The 20,817-nt window shown below is 42.1% G+C and overlaps 1 protein-coding gene across 1 annotated transcript in view; it reads left to right on the top strand.

The window, feature by feature from the left end:
• COL19A1 (collagen type XIX alpha 1 chain) overlaps positions 1-20,817 on the top strand; it is a 153,816-nt gene that overhangs the window by 37,607 nt on the left and 95,392 nt on the right. Inside the window, exon 6 of the mRNA XM_075863686.1 lies at positions 8,081-8,107. Within this exon, the coding sequence (XP_075719801.1) occupies positions 8,081-8,107 (27 nt within the window). The remainder of the gene's footprint in view (positions 1-8,080; positions 8,108-20,817) is intronic.

Genomic DNA, 20,817 nt, shown 5'->3' on the forward strand with positions numbered 1-20,817 from the left:
TGAGGTATATTTTGGTGATTTTCACAGCATTGGCCCACAATTGCAGGGCCCTGAGGTAAAATAGTAAAACAAATCCCAAAGTAGTGACCCTTATTTTGGAAACTACACCCCTTAAGGCATTTTAAGGGTTGTACTGAGCATTTTGCCACCACAGGTGTTTTTCATCAGTATTTAATGCGCAGCGGATGGTACAAAGTGAAAATTGCAATTTTCAGCTGATATGCCCTTTTAGTGCACACTATATTGTGCCCAATTTGTGTCACCAAAGACACACACCTCGTAAACTGCTAAGCCGGTTCTGCCGGGTATGGCGGTGCCATATATGTGGATGTAAACTGCTGTTTGGGCACACTGTAAGGTTCAGAAGGGAGGGAGCGCTATTTGGCTTTTGGAGAGCAGATTTAGCTTGGCAGTTTTTCTGCTTGGTGTTTTGCTGGTATTTCATCAGTTTTATAATGTGGAGGCGTATGTAAGCTGTGCGGAGTACATCAGGGCATAATAAGAGGGTATAATAATGGGGTAAATAAATAATATTTCAGAGATATGTGGCCAGTGTCGCACTGATAAATGGTGCCCTATCTTATCCGCGTTTGGACACTGCACATTTTGTGTCGCTATATTTTAAGAGTTGTAACTTTTTTATTTTTCAGTCAAAAAAGCTGTGTAAGGGCTTGTTTATTGCAAGATGGTTTGTAGTTTTTATTGGTACTATTTTGGGGTACATGGGACTTTATAATTTTTTATTCCATGTTTTGGTAGGGTTGGTGATAAAAAAAAAATAGCGATTATGGCATTGTTTTTTATTTATATATTTTGGGGTATTCACCGTGTGGGAAAAGTGTGACGACGGGGGATGGAGGTCTCGTGACCTCGAGCACTTCCTGACATGCGCCGGAGACCTAGGAAACGGACGCACCGGAACATACTTGCAGGCATCATCTGGGACTATTTATACGGACTGGACACACAGTATTTTACACCCCCTGAGGAAGCGACACAAGCGAAACGCGCGTCGGGGTGCCTCAAACATTAGGTGGATCATTCTATTCCCATAAACTTCATGGGTAAGCTATTATCTACTCATTTCCCTGGTTCTTGCCAGGTGGACTATTTATACACCGGGTTTTTTCAGGTTATACCTTTCTCTTGTCTTCTACCCGGGACCAGGCAATAGGTGGGGTTAGACATAACTCCTTGTGGCATTTATTTGTATGCTGCTAACTTGATACGCATTTGCTATTTCATTGGTGGAATGAGGAAGTGCTGTTTCAGGGTATCGGCACTGTCTGTATGGAACATCACTTTGTCTTTTTCCTCCATTAAAACCACAGTCAGTAGAACTCTCTGCCTGTAGTATTCATGGCATACCTGTGTAGAAGGTCTAGAATTTGATCTACCCATTTACCCTTCAATTTTAATACCTCGTTGTGTATTTGTGTTTTTATATTTGAATTTTTTTGATGTAACAATAAAAGTATATTTATTTCTCTGTACACTTATGGTTTAAGACTCCTGTTTCTCATAGTTTTCAAGGTTATTCTTGGAGTTTCGCTATTTATAGTGACGTTTTTTGGAGGTGTTGTGACTACCACTTTGTGGGTGACACCTAGCCAAATTATCATACCTGTGAGACATTTTGGTTGTTAAGGGAAAAGCAACATTGTAGTTTTATAAATTGGGTCGTTACGGACACAGCGATATCAAATATGTTTTTTTAATGTTTTCATTCTTTTCCTATAATAAAAGACTTATTATAGGAAAAAAAAAGTAGTGTTTGTTTTTATTAACTTGAAACGTTTCTTTTTACACTTTTATTTAACTTCTTTTTTTTTTTTATGTCCCACTAGGGGACTTGAGGGCCCGCACCTCTGATCTTTACTCTAATGCATTTCACTACCCACGTAGTGCAATGTATTAGAGCTGTCAGTCATTCACTGACAGCATGCCTATTAGGTCCCGTCTCTGGGCGGGGCCTAATTGGCTATCGTACGTGGCAGACCAGGATGCCATTGTTAGGCCTCTGGTTGCCATAGCAATTATCGGCATCCTTATGATCACATTATGTCAATGCCGATCGCGAAAAACCACTAAGATGCCGCGATCGCTTTGGATCACTGCATTTAAGGGGTTAATAGCAGGGGTCGGAGCTAGCTCGGTACCCTGCCGTTACAGCACGGTGTCAGCTGTAACATAGAGTTGACACCAGCGGCTGATGTTGCAGGCTCAGCTCCTGAGCCTTCACCATCTTGTTCCTGTGGCCGGACACCTTTTAGGCCCCGCGGGGCCTAGCAGGCTTCCGTACTTGGCAGACATGAGGCCATTCTTAGGCCTCCAGTTTTTCGGAGTAGTCATCGGAACCACGCGATTTCATTGCAGGGTTCCAATCTGCTTGTAAACACCATAGATGCAGCGCTCGCTTTTGAGCGCTGCATCTAAGGGGTTAATCGGCCAGATTGGAGGCTAGCTGTAGTGCTGGCCTTGAAGCAGTGATGGCGTTAAGCTATCACTGCTTTAAAACTGTGTCTGAATATGTGTCGGCAGACACAGTACCCTGTTAACACTATGACATAATAGTCAGTCAGTTTGCGTTAACAGGACAATGCCTGTGACCGACTATTACGCCACATAGCATTAAGGGGTTAATATAATAATACCACTATGCAAGGGCCAAATAATACTTCCACACCATGACCACATATATCCACCCCAAAGAGTAATACAACCGAAAATATCACCATATAGTGACCATATAGTGGTCACCTACTAGTTCTACACTGGCGCTCTGCAGGGTATATCCATGCTGTGAATACAGTGCAATGAATATGGTATTTATTCAATCCTGTGATTCACTGATGACTTATTTTCTCTCTAGTCCTTCACTTTTCTTTCCCTCCCCATCCAACACAGACCGCCTTGACCAGCTTTGTGTCCCCCACACTTTCATAGTGCCCCCTTTGTGTAGCACACAGTATTAGTGGTCGCACACATTGATTATGCCCCCTTAGTACCCCCTTCACAGTGAAGGTGGCACCTCAGTACCTTTTACCATTGTAATAATGCCCCTTAGCACCGCCACACAGAAAGGATGCCCCCACATAGAAATGATGCCCTGTTAGTGCCCCCTTCAAAGCACTGAAGCTCCCTTAGTGCCCCATAATATTGATGTTGCTTAGTGACGCCCCCTTAGTGCCCCTCATACAGCAGTGATGCCCTCTTAGTCCCCCCAAAACAGAAATTGTGACCCTTAAAATAAAAAAAAGTAATATTCACCTAGCCCTTTCCTACGACAAATGAAGCGCCTCTTCAGTCTGTGTTTGCGCGCAGGCAGGTGCGATTACACCGTGCCAGCATGTGTTGACTTGAGCGGTCAGTGAGTAATTGGTAGAGCAGGGAGCTGACGGCTCCCTACTCCACCATTGTATTCAACTGTATCACCATCAAGAGGATGCAGATACAATTGAAAGTGGTGCCTGGTGGCCTGGGCCCCATAGCAGTCTCTACGGCTGCTAAGGCAGTAGTTATGCCGCTGTCACTAAATAATATCATCCTGTGTTTTTTCCTTTGTTATCAGGCACCGTCGTATCTTTCATATTTCAAAAATGTGTGTTGTATGTATGTTTATGTATTTGTTCATGGACTTTTTATATGCCTTATGTATTTTGCCAAAAACAAGAACAGATCTCAGTTGTTTTCATGTTTTTTTAGCTAAATAAAATATATGGAGAAAATGCTGGCCACAAATACAGCTGTGCGTCATTCGTGTGTGCCTACACCTAGACCCAGCTGAATGTTATAAGTGGCGCTCTGATGGAGTCGCAGGCTGCATTTGAGTCCACACAATACTCGTGGTTGACCACTACTTAATTAGTTGAACTGATAATATAGCCACTAAATATGATTGTTTATGTTTCCAACTAATTGAATTGTATGATTGTTATCTTTCAATTAGTGCAATAACTCTAAAAAATAATATCTGTTTTCTGTATGTGCTTTAAATTTATTGTTCCAGTTTTTTTTTATTTAGTCATGCTTTACTAAGTATTGTTACTAAAAAATGCACATAATAGCAGTGAAAAACAAGTGTTCGCAACAGCAAAATATATTTTTCAGCTTCCAAAGCATTTGGAAACTTTTTTCTTTGACGCTATAAAATTAGTTCTCACTTGTTTTATGTACTATTCTTTTCTTCAAAACAATTAAAAATTAAGCCAAAAGCTTTATATTACTATTCCTCAGACTTCAACTGAACTAAACTTAGCTAGAACGTACACCAGGTCACATGCCGGTCATTGTTAATGCATTCCCTTATCCTTCACAGCACAGGTGCTAAAAGCTTTTTCCAGTAAGACCTCATGGGTACTAGAATTCCCACCACAGACATTTTTAATTATATTATTTTATGATGTGCCATTTTTTACCCCAAAGATAATTTCTCTAACTGTGTGTAAAATTAATGTTAAGTTCAATGTACATTTCTCCTACAGCCATTTAAATGAGCAATTTTCAAAGATTTCCATTTTTTTTTCCAAACTGACTGTCAGTTCTACTATAGCCTTCTTACAGTCCTACATAAATCATGCAGAGCACTTATGCATTGAAAGACAGGTTGGCGGAACATTACAAATTCAGTCACAGATGTTACAAAAGCAATGTATTAGGTTTTCCTTTTTCTTCTCTCAAATAAGTTTTGCGAATCTTCATCATTGTATATGGCCTAAAAACTGTACAATGCATTTGTAAATTCTTCAGACCCTTTACATTTTTTCAAATTTTATTATGTTAAGTCCTTGTGCTAAAATAAAAATGTCTCGTTTTTCCACATCATTCTGCAATTAATACCCTATAATGACAAAGTGAAAACGGAATGTTTTAATGCTTGCTAATTTATTGAAAAGGAAAAACTAAAATATTGCATTAACATAAGTATTCAGACCTTTTACTCCGTACTCAGTTGAAGCACCTTTGGCAGCGATAAACTCCAGTCTTCTTGGGTATGATGGATTCACTGGTGTGATATGAGTAAAATATACCATTTATTTATAACTCTCTAAAAACAGGGGTACAATCACCACTGTGAAAAAGCCCCACCGTGTGTATAAAAACGTATTAAATAGTAAACACTGAGTTCTAATTCAATTGTGAACCTACTATAGCTCAGTGTTAAACAAGAATATCAATACGGAATCAGCATTTGAAAAGTGGGCATAACAATAGTCTTGACCCTAATTCACACTAGAGTCCGTGATAACTGCACCGGAAGCTCCTAGTGTTGAGGTAAACAAACAATGCTAGTGTTCCCAATGCTAAAAAATTCCTATTCACAACCGACCCAACGCGTTTCAATACTCATCATCAGGGGTCTGTAGCTTGGTCACTCTGGCCGGGATGCCAGCGATATTTAGTTCAGCAGCAGGTATTCTGCTGTCACACTTGGGTATGATGCCACAAGGTTTGCATGCCTGGATTTGGGGATTTTCTGTCATTCTTTTCGGCAGATCCTCTCAAGCTCTGCCAGATTGAATGGGGACCTTCGGTGGGCAGACATTTTCCGGTCTCTACAGATGTTTGATTGGGTTCAAGTCAGGGCTCTGGCTGGGCCACTCAAGGACATTCACAGGGTTGTCCTTAAGCCACTCCTGTGTTGTCTTGGCTGTGTGCTTAGGGTCATTGTCTTGTTTAAAGGTGAACCTTTGGCCCAGTCTGAGGTCCAGAGAACTCTTAATCAGGTTTTCATTAAGAATATCTTTGTACTTTGTTCCATTTATCTTTCCCTCAGCCCTGACCAGTCTCTCTGTCCCAGATGCTGAAATACATCCCCACAGCATAATGATGCCACCACCATGCTTCATTGTATGGATGGTATTGGGCAGGTGATGAGCAGTGCCTGGTTTCCTTCAGACATAACGTTTAGAATTGAGACCAAAAAGATCAATCTTTGTTTCAACAGACCACAAGATCTTGTTTCTCACAGTCTGAGAGTCCTTTAGGTGCTTTTTTTGCAAACTCCAGGCGGGATGTGTCTTTTACAGAGGAGAGGCTTCTTTCTGGCCACTCTACCATAAAGCCCAGATTGGTGGAGTGCTGTAGTGATGGTTAACCTTCTGGAAGTTTCTCCCATCTGCACATAGGATCTGTGGAGCTCAGCCAGAGTGACCATTTGGTTCTTGGTCACCTCTCTTACCAAGGTCCTTCTCCCCCAATTTGGTGGGGCAGCCAGCTCTAGTAAGAGTCCTGGTTGTTCGAAACTTCTTCCATTTCAGAATTATGGAGGCCACTGTGCTCTTGGGAACTTTCAGTGCAGCAGAATTTTTTTGTACCCTTCTCCAGATCTGTGCATCCACACAATCCTCCTCATGGCTTGGTTTTTGCTCTGATATGCATTGTCAGCTGTGAGCACTTATATAGACATGGGTGTGTCTTTCCAAATCATGTCCAATCAAATGAATTTACCACAGGTGGACTCTAATCAAGATGTAGAAACATTTCAAAGATGATCTAGAGAAATGGGAGACACTCAGCTAAATTTCAAGTGTCATAGCAAAGGGTCTGAATACTTATGTCCATGTGAAATTTGAGTTTTTCATTTTTAATACATTTGCAAACATTTCTAAAATTCTGTTTTCACTTTGTCATTATGAGTGCAGAATGATCGGGAAAAATAGATTTTCTTTTCATTATCTTAGCACAAGGCCTCAACATAATCAAATGTGAAAAAAGTGAAAAGGTCTGAAGACTTTCCGAATGCCCTGTATGTATATGTGTGCGTGTGTGTGTATGTGTGTGTGTGTGCGTGTGTGTGTGTTTGTGTGTGTGTGTATATATATGTATATATATATATATATATATATATATATATATAGGTGTGTATATATATGTACATATATATATATATATATATATATATATATATATATATATGTACATATATATATGTATATATATATATTTATTTTTTAGTCATTCTCAATGAATTAGAATACCATCAAAAAGTTAATTTATTTCAGGCATTCAATTTAAAAGTGAATCTCATATATTATATAGATTCATTACACAGTGATCTATTTCCAGCGTTTTTTTCTTTTAATGTTGATGATTATGTCTAGCAGTTAATAAAAACCCAAAATTTAGTGTCTCAGAAAATTAGAATATTATATAAGCCAAATTTCAAAAATAATTTTTAATACTGAAATGTTGTCCTACTGAAAAGTATGTACAGTATATGCACTCAATACTTGGTCGGGGCTCCACTTGCATGAATTACTGTATCAATGCGGCGTGACATGGAGGCGATCAGCCTGGGGCACTACTCTGAGGTGTTATGGAAGCCCAGGTTGCTTTGATAGCGGCCTTCAGCTCGTCTGCATTGTTGGGTCTGGTGTCTCATCTTCCTCTTGATGATACCCCATAGATTCTCTATGGGGTTTAGGTCAGGCGAGTTTGCTGGACAATCAAGCGCAGTGATACTGTGGTTATTAAACCAGGTATTGGTACTTTTGGCAGTGTGGGCAGGTGCCAAGTCCTGCTGGAAAATGAAATCAGCATCTCCATAAAGCTTGTCAGCAGAGGGAAGCATGAAGTGCTCTAAAATTTCCTGGTAGACGGCTGCGTTGACTCTGGACTTGATTTAACACAGTGGACCAACACCAACAGATGACATGGCTCCCCAAACCATCACTGACTGTGGAAACTTCACACTGGACCACAAGCAACTTGGATTGATGCCTCTCCACTCTTCCTCAAGACTCTGGGACCGAGATTTCCAAATGAAATGCAAAATTTACTTTCATCTGAAAACAGGACTTTGGACCACTGAGCAACAGACCAGTCCTTTTTCCCAGTGCTTGCGGTCCAGTGTGAAGTTTCCATCAAGTCCAGAGTCAAAGCAGCCGTCTACCAGGAAATTGTCGAGCACTGCTTACAGTCAGCTTTTGATGGCCTATCCTGAGGATAGGCCATCAATTTTTAGGGACTGGAAAACCACTTTAAGACCAGGTAGAAAATTAAAAAAAATAAATAAATATAGAAAAATTGTCTTGCTTATTTGTGTGTTTTATTTAACTTTTTTTTTTTTTCATTTTAGGGACCAAAAGGTGAACAAGGCCCAATGGTATGTATATTCCAAATATGATTTTGTCATAATTAGGAAACCATATGGCTATTGGGAAAAGCATGACACATTGTGCAACTGTAAATTTGTAATGCAATTAAAGATATAAATGTGCCCTATTGAGGAGCTATATTATTAGCAATAAATGTTAGGATTACTAACAACGTGTTATTTTCCGTTTACACATTAATAGATTATGTTTAAGTAGCCTCTTTTCCCTCTGACATGTTCATTTAGTGATTGTACGTATCAGCGGTTCCATTAAGTAAATAACTGATGGCTCACAACACTCTGAGGGTATGTTCACACAGGGTGGATACGCTGCAAAAAAGCCCACAGCGTATCCGCCTTACGCGCCACATAGTATTTCGACTGAAAAACCTCACCAAATTGTGGTGCAGTTTTTCTACCAGAATGTCCGATGTGGAAATCCTGCACTGAAGAAAAAATGGGGACTTACCATGGCGACACGTCCCTCCGACGTCCTGACGTTATGCAGCCCTGGGGTGACGTTTCATCCCATGTAACCACTACAGCCTGTCACGTCGGATGAAACATCATCTCAGGAAGCCAGCCTGGACGAAGAAACATAGAATTCTGGGTAAGTACACAATAATTATTTTTTTTAATTGCATTTTTTGCGCAGGAATCAGTGCTTATCTAACGGGAAAAAAAACAACACCTGCTATTTGCTGCGGGTTTTACCTCCCCATTGAAATCAATTGTGAAAAACCTGCAACAAACAAGCAGCGTTTACTCAAAAAATTCGACATGCTGCAGATTAAAAGTCCGCACCACAGGTCAACTTCTGAGCGTCTTTTCCGCTCAGCATTTATGCAGCATGTCGATGAGATTTGTTCAAATCTCATCCATTTTGCTGCTACTGTATTATGCTGTGAATTTTCCATTGCGGGAAATTATTTACGCTACGTGTGAACTTATACTGATGGTATAAGAAGATGGAAGATGTTTTCCAAAAAGGAGGTTAAAATATGGAAAACAAGATGCACTTCTTTCTCTTACATCTAATATATACATCCTTTATTTTATAGAAAGTGGCATAGTTATATTTTAACCCCTTTAGGACCCAGACTGTTTTGGCCTTCAGGACACAGCCAATTTTTTCAAATCTGGCGTGTTACTTTATGTGGTAATAACGTTGGAATGCTTTTACCTATCCAAGCGATTCTGAGATTTTTTTTCTCGTGTCATGTTGTACTTTGTTAGTGAAAAAATTTGGTCGATAATTTTGGTATTTATTTCTGAAAATCACCAAAATTTTGAAAAAATGTGCAAAAAATTTGCATTTTTCTAAATTTAACCGTATCTGCTTGTAAAACAGATAGTAATACCACACAAAATAGTTACTAGTTAACATTTCCCATATGTCTACTTTATGTTTGTGTCGTTTTTTGAACGTCCTTTTATTTTTCTAGGACGTTACAAGGCTTAGAACTTTAGCAGCAATTTCTCATATTTGAAAGAAAATTTCAAAAGGCCATTTTTTCAGGGACCAGTTCAGTTCTGAAGTGGATTTGAGAGCCTTATATATTAGAAAATGCCCAGAAGTCACCCCATTGTGAAAACTGCACCCCTCAAGGTATTCGAATCAGCATTCACAAAGTGTTTTAACCCTTTAGGCGTTTCACAGGAATTAAAGCAAAGTAGAGGTGAAATTTACAAATTTCATTTTTTTTGCAGAAATTTATTTCTAATACATTTTTTTTTTGTATCACAGAAGGTTTTACCAGAGAAGTGCAACTCAATATTTATTGCCCAGATTCTGCAGTTTTTAGAAATATCTCACATGTGGCCCTAGTGTGGTAATGGACTGAAACTCAGGCCTAAGAAGCAAAGGAGAAGCCAGTGGATTTTGGGCCTCCTTTTTTTAGAATATATTTTAGGCACCTTGTCAGGTTGTAAGAGGTCTTGTGGTGCCAAAACAGTGGAAACACCCCAAAATGTACCCCATTTTGCAAACTACACCCCTGAAGGAATTTATCTAGGGGTATAGTTAGCATTTTGACCACACAGGTTTTTCGCTAAATCTATTAGAATTAATCTACTTTTTTTCTGAAAAAATATAGAAATTTTTAATATTTACAAGGAATAATAAAGAAAATACACCCCAACATTTGTAAAGCAATGTCTCCCGATTACGGAAATATCCCATATGTGGTAATAAACTGCTGATTGGACCCACAGCAGGGCTCAGGAGGGAAGGAGTGCCATTTGGATTTTGGAGCACAGGTTTTGCTGGATTGGTTTTCGGTGCCATGTCGCGTTTGCAACACCCTGGAGGGACCAAAACAGGGGAAACCCCCCAAAAGTGACCCAATTTTGGAAACTACACCTCTCAAGGAATTTATCTAGGGGTATAGTTAGCATTTCAACCACACAGGTTTTTTGCAGAATTTAGTGAAATTAGGCAGTGAAAATGAAAATCAACTTTTTTTCTGAAAAAGCATAGAAATTGTATATTTTTACAAGGAATAAAGAAAAAAAAGAACAACAACAGTTGTAAAGCATTTTCTCCTGATTACGGCAATACCCTATATGCGGTAATAAACTGCTGATTTGACCCATGGCAGCGCTCAGAAGAGAAGGAGCGCCATTTGGATTTTGGAGCACGGATTTTGCTGGATTGTTTTTCTGTGCCATGCCGCGTTTGCAACGCCCTGCAGGGGCTAAAACAGTGGAAACCCCCCAAGTTACCCCATTTTGGAAACACCCTCCAGGAATTTTTCTAGGGGTATAGTGAGCATTTAGACCCCACAGGTCTTTTGCAGAATTTATTAGAATTAGGCCGTGAATATTAATATCACAATTTTTTTCCACTAAAATGTTGCATTTTCTCATTTTCACATGGGATAAAGGAGAAAAAAAACAACCAATTTTTGTAAAGCAATTTCTCCCGAGTACAGAAATACCCCACATGTGGTCAAAAGTTTTTTTCATTAGAAATGAATTAACCCTTTCAGGACTGATCCATTTTTTGCTTTCTTATTTTGCTTTCTTGCTGCAATATAGGATATCGCATATTTTTAGAAGGTGTGTAGCTCATATTAATTTACGTTGGAGGCTCTGTTAGGGGCCTCCGTCGCAGATCCGGCAGGTATTACCAGAGACCATAGCGTAGCATGCTACACTATTGTGTCCGGTAAAATCACGGACTCCCCTACGGAATTCCAACAGAACCGATTGAAGTCAAAAGGTTCTGTTGGCCGCCAGGACCGTTGCTTCCGTTATTTCCTTGTTCTGCTACTCTGACGGAGCAGAGCGACGAATGTCGCAATGCAGGTGTAAACCCAGCCTTAGGCCTAATTCACAACAGTGTCCGAGTGTCGGCCGATAAAATCGGCTGTTTTGGGCCGCTTTTCCCAGCCGGTTTGCATCCGCTTTGCATCCGTTCTGGGCCGTGTTGCCGTTTTTAACGCCTGATTTTGACCCATTTTGCATCCGTTTTTTTCCCTGTCCATTTTAAAATCGGATGAATTTCATTTGTACATTTTTGCCACACACTTCCCTCTGTAGATAATGCCACACACTGCCCTCTGTAGATACTGCCACAGCCCCTCTGTAGGTAGTGCCACACAGCTCCCTGTAGGTGATGCCACACAGCCCCTTGTAGGTAATGCCACACAGCCCCCTGTAATGCCACACAGCCCCCTGTAATGCCACACAGCCCCCTGTAGGTAGTGGCACACAGCTCCCTGTAGGTAGTGGCACACAGCCCCCTGTAGGCAGTGGCACACAGCCCCCTGCAGGTAATGCCACACAACCCCCTGTAGGTAATGCCACACAGCCCCCTATAAGTAATGCCACACAGCCCCCCCATAGGTAATGCAACACAGCCCCCTGCAGGTAGTTCTACACAGCACCCCCCCCATAGATGGCACCCCCCTACCTGTCTGTAATTCGCGCCACCGTTCCAGGAGAAGTCCCTGACTTCAATGTCCATATATGAAGACAGTGAAGTCAGGGACTTCTCCTGGAGCGGAGACACTGGCCACATCGACAGGGATTCCGCTTCAGAAGTCGCTGACGTCACTGTGTCCATATACGGACAGTGAAGCCAGGGACTTCTGCTGGAGCGGAATCCCCAATCCCCGGCCACCGCGTTGCAGAAGCTCCTACAGGGAGCAAAAGACATACAGTGCACTTCGCACTGTGAGGAGGAGAAGAAGGAGAGGGAGCGAGCGACGGAAGACACGGCTGTCACTTCGAGCACATTCAAGTGATGGCCGTGTTTTACCCGGCCCCATAGACTTCTATGGGAGCCGGGCGGCCGGGAGTACGGCCGAAAATAGGGCATGTCCCATTTTTTGACGGCCCGGTTTCCCGGGTCATCAAAAAAATCGGTTGTGTGAATAGTCCCATTAGGGATCTATTGCTCCTACTTCAGCCGTGTGACGGACGCTTTTTGAACGGCCATAACACGGCTGGGAAAACTTGTCGTGTGAATTAGGGCTAAACTGCACACACACACATGATACAGTAGCAAAGCTTAAAATGCAAATTCAGCTGTGCTACATCTCTATTTCAGTATTTATATAAAGTAAACTAATATCAGAAAAAACATCAATAAGGCCTTATTCACACGACAGGGTCCGAGTAGATACTGCCACAGCCCCCCTGTAGGTAGTGCCACACAGCCCCCTTTAGGAAGTGCCACACAGCTCCCTGTAGGTAATGCCACACAGCCCACTGTAGGTAATGCCACACAGCCCCCTGTAGGTAATGCCACACAGCCCCCTGTAGGTAGTGACACACAGCCCCCTGTAGGTAGTAGCACACAGCCCCCTGTAGGTAGTGGCACACAGCCCCCTGTAGGTAGTGGCACACAGCCCCCCGTAGGTAGTGGCACACAGCCCCCCCGTAGGTAATGTCACACAGCCCCCTGTAGGTAATGCCACACAGCCCCCTCTAGGTAATGCCACACAGCCCCCTGTAGGTAATGCCACACAGCCCCCCCCCCGTAGGTAGTGCCACACAGTCCCCTGCAGGTAGTTCTACACAGCACCCCCCCCCATAAATGTCACCCCCCCCCTACCTGTCTGTAGATAGCGCCACCGTTCTAGGAGGTCCCTGACTTCAATGTCCATATATGAAGACAGTGAAGTCAGGGACTTCTCCTGGAGCGGAATCCCCGGCCACATCACCGGGGATTCCGCTTCAGAAGTCCCTGACTTCACTGTGTCCATATATATAAAGTAAACTAATATCAGAAAAAACATCAATAAGGCCTTATTCACATGACAGGGTCCGAGTGTCGGCCGATAAAATCAGCTGGTTTGGGCCGTTTTACCCAGCCGGTTTGCATCCGTTCCGATTCCGTTCCGGGCTGGGTTGCAGTTTTTAACGGCTGATGTTGACCCATTTTGCATCCGTTTTTTTCCCTGCCCGTTTTAAAATCGGATGAATTTCCTTTGTACATTTTTGACACACACTTCCCTCTGTACATAATGCCACACACTGCCCTCTGTAGATACTGCCACAGCCCCCCTGTAGGTAGTGCCACACAGCCCCCCCCTGTAGGTAGTGCCACACAGCCCCCTTTAGGTAGTGCCAAACAGCCCCCTTTAGGTAGTGCCACACAGCCCCCTGTAATGCCACACAGCCCCCTGTAGGTAGTGGCACACAACCCCCTGTAGGTAGTGGCACACAGCCCCCTGTAGGTAGTGGCACACAGCCCCCTGTAGGTAGTGGCACACAGCCCCCTTTAGGTAGTGGCACACAGCCCCTGTAGGTAATGCCACACAGCCCCCCATAGGTAATGCCACAAAGCCCCCCCCCGTAGGTAATGCCACACAGCCCCCTGTAGGTAATGCCACACAGCCCCCGCATAGGTAATGTCACACAGCTCCCTGCAGGTAGTTCTACACAGCACCCCCCCATAGATGTCACCCCCCCCCCCTACCTGTCTGTAGATAGCGCCACCGTTCCAGGAGGTTCCTGACTTCAATGTCCATATATGAAGACAGTGAAGTCAAGGACTTCTCCTGGAGCGGAATCCCCGGCCACATCACTGGGGATTCCGCTTCAGAAGTCGCCGACGTCACTGTGTCCATATATGGACAGTGAAGCCAGGGAGTTCTCCTGGAGCAGAATCCCCGGCCACAGTGTCGGGAATTCTGCTTCAGAAGTGCCTGACGTCACTGTGTCCATTATGAACACATTGATGTCAGGCACTTCTGAAGCGCAATCCCCGAACCTGTGGTTAGTGTTTCCGCTCCAGAAGAAGTCCCTGACTTCACTGTGTCCATATATGGACACAGTGACATCAGGCACTTCTGAAGCGGAATCCCCAATTCCCGGCCACAGCGTTGTCGTAGCTGTGGCCAGGGATTGGGGATTCCGCTCCTACAGGGAGCAAAAAAAAATACCCTCCTCCTCCTCACATGCACTTCGCACTGTGAGGAGGAGAAGGAGAGAGGGCAAGCGACGGAAGACACGGCCGTCACTCGGTACACATTCCAGTGATGGCCGTGTATTACCCGGCCCCATAGACTTCTATAGGAGCCGGGCGGCCGGGAGAACAGCCGAAAATAGGGCATGTCCCATTTTTGACGGCCGGGTTTCCTGGGCCGTCAAAAAAATCGGTTGTGTGAATAGCCCCATTAGGGGTCTATTGTTCCTACTACGCCCGTGTGACGTATGTTTTGGTTATTTGATCTTTGTTTGTTTCCATGTATCTGACATAGGCCCTGTTCACACGGCAGAATTTTTGCGGAGGAACCCGCCGCAGATTCCAACGCAGAATTCCACCTCCCTTTCATTTCAATGGTAGTCAGATGCTTCTTTTTCCCGCTAGCTGATTCTGCCCGTACCTCCCATTAAAGTCAATGGGAGGAGGAATCTTCTTAGCATTAGTTTTTGTTTCCTGTTGAAATCAAGAAACTGTTATACCAATGTAAATCAGAGGCGGGTGAATAATAATAACAGCTTTCACACAAAAATAAAGGTTAGACAAATATTTTGTCTACATTCCTAGGAATAATGGCGGTTACCTAAAGAAATTGAATCAATTATCCACCTGTGATTCCACCTAGGAAAGCCTTGATTTCATACCAACAGCTATAATCCTTGTAATGATATTACAAGATATATATATATATATATATATATATATATATATATATATATACACCATAAATATCTTTGTACCTTTACATCTAACAAAGTATCTTTATAGAAGGGGAAAATCTCCTTGCATCCACAGTTGTTTGTATGCATTAGATGTGTTTCATGGTAGCCATCTGATGAAGCGTAAATCATATACAGCTTGCTTCAGAATACCAACCTGGAGGCACATGGTGTTCTTACAAATTAAAATGAAAAATCTGAGCAATTGAACACACAGGCAAGCAAACATAAAAATAATTAAAAGAACACTTACAGTTTGATGATCTGTTATTTCAGTCTTATAGCCACTGGTAAGTTTATTTTTAGTGTAAGTATGTCTGCCTTTTGCAGCCTAGACTCTTTTGCTGTGCTCTTTGTATATACATAAAAAGAAGATACATGTAGTGTTTTGTGTGGTAACATTAAAAGAAAGGGCTTGTAAAAGGATGCTATGCATCACACAAAGCTCTGCTCATCAAAACATGGCTCCACAAGGTCAGGATATTTCTTTGTCAATCGACAGTACGTATTCTCTCCAAGATTTTGTTAATGTGGACTATTAGCTGCTAATCTTTGTTTACAAAGAGGAGTGAACGTTTTAACGTGATTATATACAGTATACATGCAGTTGTCACACTTTCCTCTTTTTTTTTCCATAATTAAATACATGGGATCTTTTATTTGTAATACTTAAAGGCTTTGTACATCTTTGAATACATTTTTTTCTATTAAATCAATGTTTTTTGTGTTTTTTATCACTTTTCTAATTGATTTTTACATTTTTACGATACAGCGTCTATATATCTTGTAAACATAGAAGCTGTATCGTTCTCAGCTGATTCCATCAGTTTAGCTAAACTGACGGCTTGACTGAGAGCGGGTCCTGCGTGTCTCTGACATACAGGATCTATGTAATGGCAGGAAGGAGGTGAAGGGAAAGTGAGCCCTAATCTACCCACCGCCCTGTCCCTGCCTACTTGCAACGACCCGCCCTAGGCGACGGGGTACAACTGGGCGGCGGTCCCTACGCTGTCTAAGTGCACGGGAGAACAAACAGGGAACACGCAAGGGAAGGGGCAGTAGCCACGGAACGCCGCGAGGAAACGGAGCGGTGAATGAGTAGTCAGGACCAGGATGAAGTGGAGTATACCAAAGTGAGCACGGAGAAGGAAGCAAGCCAGAGGCAAAGCAAAGCGGGTTAAGCGGAACTGCAGCAAGGCAGAAGCACGGCAGAAGCAGGCTGGAGCAAGCAGCAGTGGGGCCAGGAATCCAGAAGAATTACAAGCACTGAGGAGGAGAACACGGCAGGTAATAAAGGACAGGGGGCGGAGCTAACTCCGACTGACCAGGCCGCGATAGGCTCTCCCACTCCTGAGCCTGCCACCCTGGTTGGTGGGAGATGGTGTCAGTCGAACAGGTCTGGCCTCAGGTGTGGATTGATTAATCCCAGGAGTATACCTAGACGTAGTACCTGGCAGATCCCTAACAATCTACATAATATCGATCACATATAACTTCACAACTTTGATATGATTGATTTTAGCTGGATCCTGTGTGTCAGAGACAACACAGGACCCGCTCTCAACCGAGCTGTCAGTTTAGCTGAACTGACGGAATCGACTGAGAGAGAACGATACAGCTTTTATGTATGATGTATACATAGAAACTGTATTGTAAAAAGTAAAAGAAATTTTTAATCAAAGTCAGTTCGAAAATTGCTTAACAACTGCTTCATAACACATTGATTTCATTGAAAAAAATTCCGTTCAAATGTGTACATAGCCTTTAAAGGGAATGTGTCGCTAGAAATTATTATTTTTTTCAGTTAAACAATTAGTATTTGAGTGATTACACATTGTTTTCATTTTTTAAATTTTTTCACAAGTCAGAAAATATTATAAATTAGATTCTAATTTATAACTTTTCCATGTAGAGGGAGCAGTTCCCAAAATTGCAGCATGGTCACTGTGGCAAAGCAACCTCATGATAATGGTGCCGGATTTCGCTCTGTGAACGAGCTTCGTTTTGGTCTATGTGGGAGCGGCGCATGCGCCATTCCCACACAGACGGCATACGCTTCTGAGAATGGAACAGCTCCCGTTCGCATTCTCTATGGTGTTTTATGTGCCGTATTCCATCTCTGTATGTGTCGTTAATCGACACATACAGAGATGAAAAAAAAATGGCAGCCCCCATAGAGAAGTAAACGTTTGAACACAGTAAAGATTAGAAAGTGACAACACTAATAAATACAATTTTTGTTTATATTTTATTTAAAGTAATATAATAAAGAAAAAAAATCATGACACCTTCCCTTTAAGATTTACTGGTTCTCAAAAGTCGAGATCACACTGTTTTTCATTGTCAATTATTATTGAGTTGGCTTCATATCTCAACCCATTGGCTACAACATCCACTCCTCATAGCCTAATGTACTACCTGAGCTTCTCTGTTTATGAAGACCTTTCAGATATCGTTTCTGTGTCTGATAGTATAATGGAACGTCAATAATGATTTAGGCCTAATTCACACCACTGTATGTACGGCTCAGTTTTCTATGGAGGTGCAGAGCCCCCTACTGTAATTCTGTATGCTGACTATTTCATAGAGAGGCACACGAAGATTATTCCTGTTGGATTTCGTACAAATTCGAGAGAAACAAAATTACGGACAGAAGTGCATAAAGGTGTACCAAATTTATCATCCAGCATCAGTTACTGGAATAAATGTGACTCTAAATTTAAGTCCGTATTAGTAAATCTGCCCCAATATATTCTGCTCAGACATGGAGAATGTAAGCGCTTTTCTCTTCCTTAATCGACCTCATAGTTGGCACACATTTACACCAGTATTTTGAGCCAAAAATGTTTTGCCTGTCTTCGGTACATTTGGTGTACATTACGAGTTCTCATAGCCACACCTCTTATTCTAGACACTATAAAAAATGTTGAGGCAGATACAAAAAGTGTCTAAAATACATATTACAGTTCTGCAACAAATTTGCCACATATGAACTTACCCTTGGTTAGTTACACCAAATTCTGTAGGTACAGCTTGCTCTTCGGAAAGATTCTAATTAGCCAGTGTAAGGGTAGGTTCACACGTTGCAGAAGTTTCTGCGACTAAAAATCTGTCCCATACATTTTAACGGTATTGTATCTGCAGCACGTGCATAGGTTTATGCAAGCCCCATTCAAATGAACGGGACAGTTGCAGAAATTTCTGCAACAAATCTGCCACATGTAAATATACCCTAAATGTAACAGATACAAAGCCAACTCTCCCTTGATGCCCAAACTTATAATACACATGTCTGAGTCCAACACCATTTAAAGGAGACACTACACTCTTAATATATGAGCTATAATCCAACCCTAAGGTTTTATTCACACTAGGTCATTACGTCCGTAATTGACAGACGTATTTCGGCCGCAAGTCCCGGACCGAACACAGTGCACGGAGCCGGGCTCCTAGCATCATAGTTATGTACGATGCTAGGAGTCCCTACCTCGCTGCCGGACAACTGTCCCGTACTGAAAACATGATTACAGTACGGGACAGTTGTCCGGCAGCGAGGCAGGGACTCCTAGCGTCGTACATAACTATGATGCTAGGAGCCCGGCTCCCTGCACTGTGTTCGGTCCGGGACTTGCGGCCAAAATACGTCCGTCAATTACGGACGTAATGATCTCGTCTGAATCCAGCCTAACCCTCACTACCAAGTGCCCTTTCCCGCAGGGCTGCCCATAGCCATGGGCCTCTTAGCTTAAAGAGATTGTTCAGTATTCGAAAAATATTTTTTTAGAAACTGTGCCACTCTTGACCTTGGCCTGTTTTTTTTAGTATTGCTGTATTCAAGTGAATGGGAATGAGATGCAATACCTGGCATCAACCATGGACAAGAGTGACGTAGTATCTGGAAAACAAAAGCAGACCCTTTTTCTAATTCCAAAATAGCCTTTAAAGAGGCTCTGTCACCAGATTTTGCAACCCCTATCTGCTATTGCAGCAGATAGGCGCTGCAATGTAGATTACAGTAACGTTTTTATTTTTTAAAAACGAGCATTTTTGGCCAAGTTATGACCATTTTCGTATTTATGCAAATGAGGCTTGCAAAAGTACAACTGGGCGTGTTGAAAAGTAAAAGTCCAAGTGGGCGTGTATTATGTGCGTACATCGGGGCGTGTTTACTACTTTTACAAGCTGGGCGTTGTGTATAGAAGTATCATCCACTTCTCTTCACAACGCCCAGCTTCTGGCAGTGCAGACACACAGCGTGTTCTCGAGAGATCACGCTGTGACGTCACTCACAGGTCCTGCATCGTGTCAGACGAGCGAGGACACATCGGCACCAGATGATTTTGCAGCAACATCGGCGTTTGCAGGTAAGTCGATGTAGCTACTTACCTGCAAACGCTGATGCTGCTGCAGAATCAACTGTAGCCTCTGGTGCCGACACGATGCAGGACCTGTGAGTGACGTCACAGATCTGCACTGCCAGAAGCTGGGCGTTCTGAAGAGAAGTGGCTGATACTTCTCGTCAGAAAGCCCAGCTAGTAAAAGTTGTAAAAACGCCCCGATGTACGCACATAATACACGCCCAGTTGTACTTTTACTTTTCAACACGCCCAGTTGTACTTTTGCAAGCCTCATTTGCATAAATACGAAAATGGTCATAACTTGGCCAAAAATGCTTGTTTTTTAAAAATAAAAACGTTACTGTAATCTACATTGCAGCGCCTATCTGCTGCAATAGCAGATAGGGGTTGCAAAATCTGGTGACAGAGCCTCTTTAATGTAAAATCTGTACTTGCATCAATGTATACTAAATGTAAACAGTCCTTATGAATTTATCTGTGGGAAAATTCTGGTTTCGGCATATGGAGGCCAATATCTATTCAAAGTGCAATGCATATAATATACTAGCATCTCTGGTTATTCAGATATTTTACAAGACCAGTATAATCAACCATTTTACAAGATGTGCACCTAGAATCAGGTCTAACAGCCTTTATTTTATTTATATCCATTGCTCTACATTTCTCAGCTTTCTGAAATAAATTAGGAGTTAAACAGAATACACACCTACTTTATTGTGTTCTAAAATTATCTTAATTGTATGTTTATATTGACTAAAAATTCTTCCCATTTTACTTACAAGCAGGAGTCTTGTAGACTTGATTTAACTTTATTCTATTTCCATGAGAAAATAAATAGGAAAAATTAGTCCTTAACGATTGCTTTGCTTAGCTAGAGATAAAAATTCACGCTTCATAGCCTTTTCTATATTCCCTGTCTGGAGGTGCATGTGTTCACATTATAATTCAAGCAACTTTGATGCCCTCTTATCCTACGCTTTGGGTAATGTAGTATTTTAACGCTGCATTATTACAGTGTTTTATTATACCTATTTGTCCAGAAGAAAAGTGAATCCTTTATACGTTTTGTACCTTTTATTAAACCAATGTGAAAATTATTCATAGGTGTTGTTGCTTGGGCCCATAAATTTGGGATCTTCAAATGCCGTTTCAGAAAATAAGACTTTTACAGCAATTATATTTTGCTTCAGATAACCTTTCTTAAGA

The sequence above is a fragment of the Rhinoderma darwinii genome, chromosome 4 (genome assembly GCF_050947455.1).
Source record: "Rhinoderma darwinii isolate aRhiDar2 chromosome 4, aRhiDar2.hap1, whole genome shotgun sequence".
In the NCBI taxonomy this organism is placed as follows: Eukaryota; Metazoa; Chordata; class Amphibia; order Anura; family Rhinodermatidae; genus Rhinoderma; species Rhinoderma darwinii.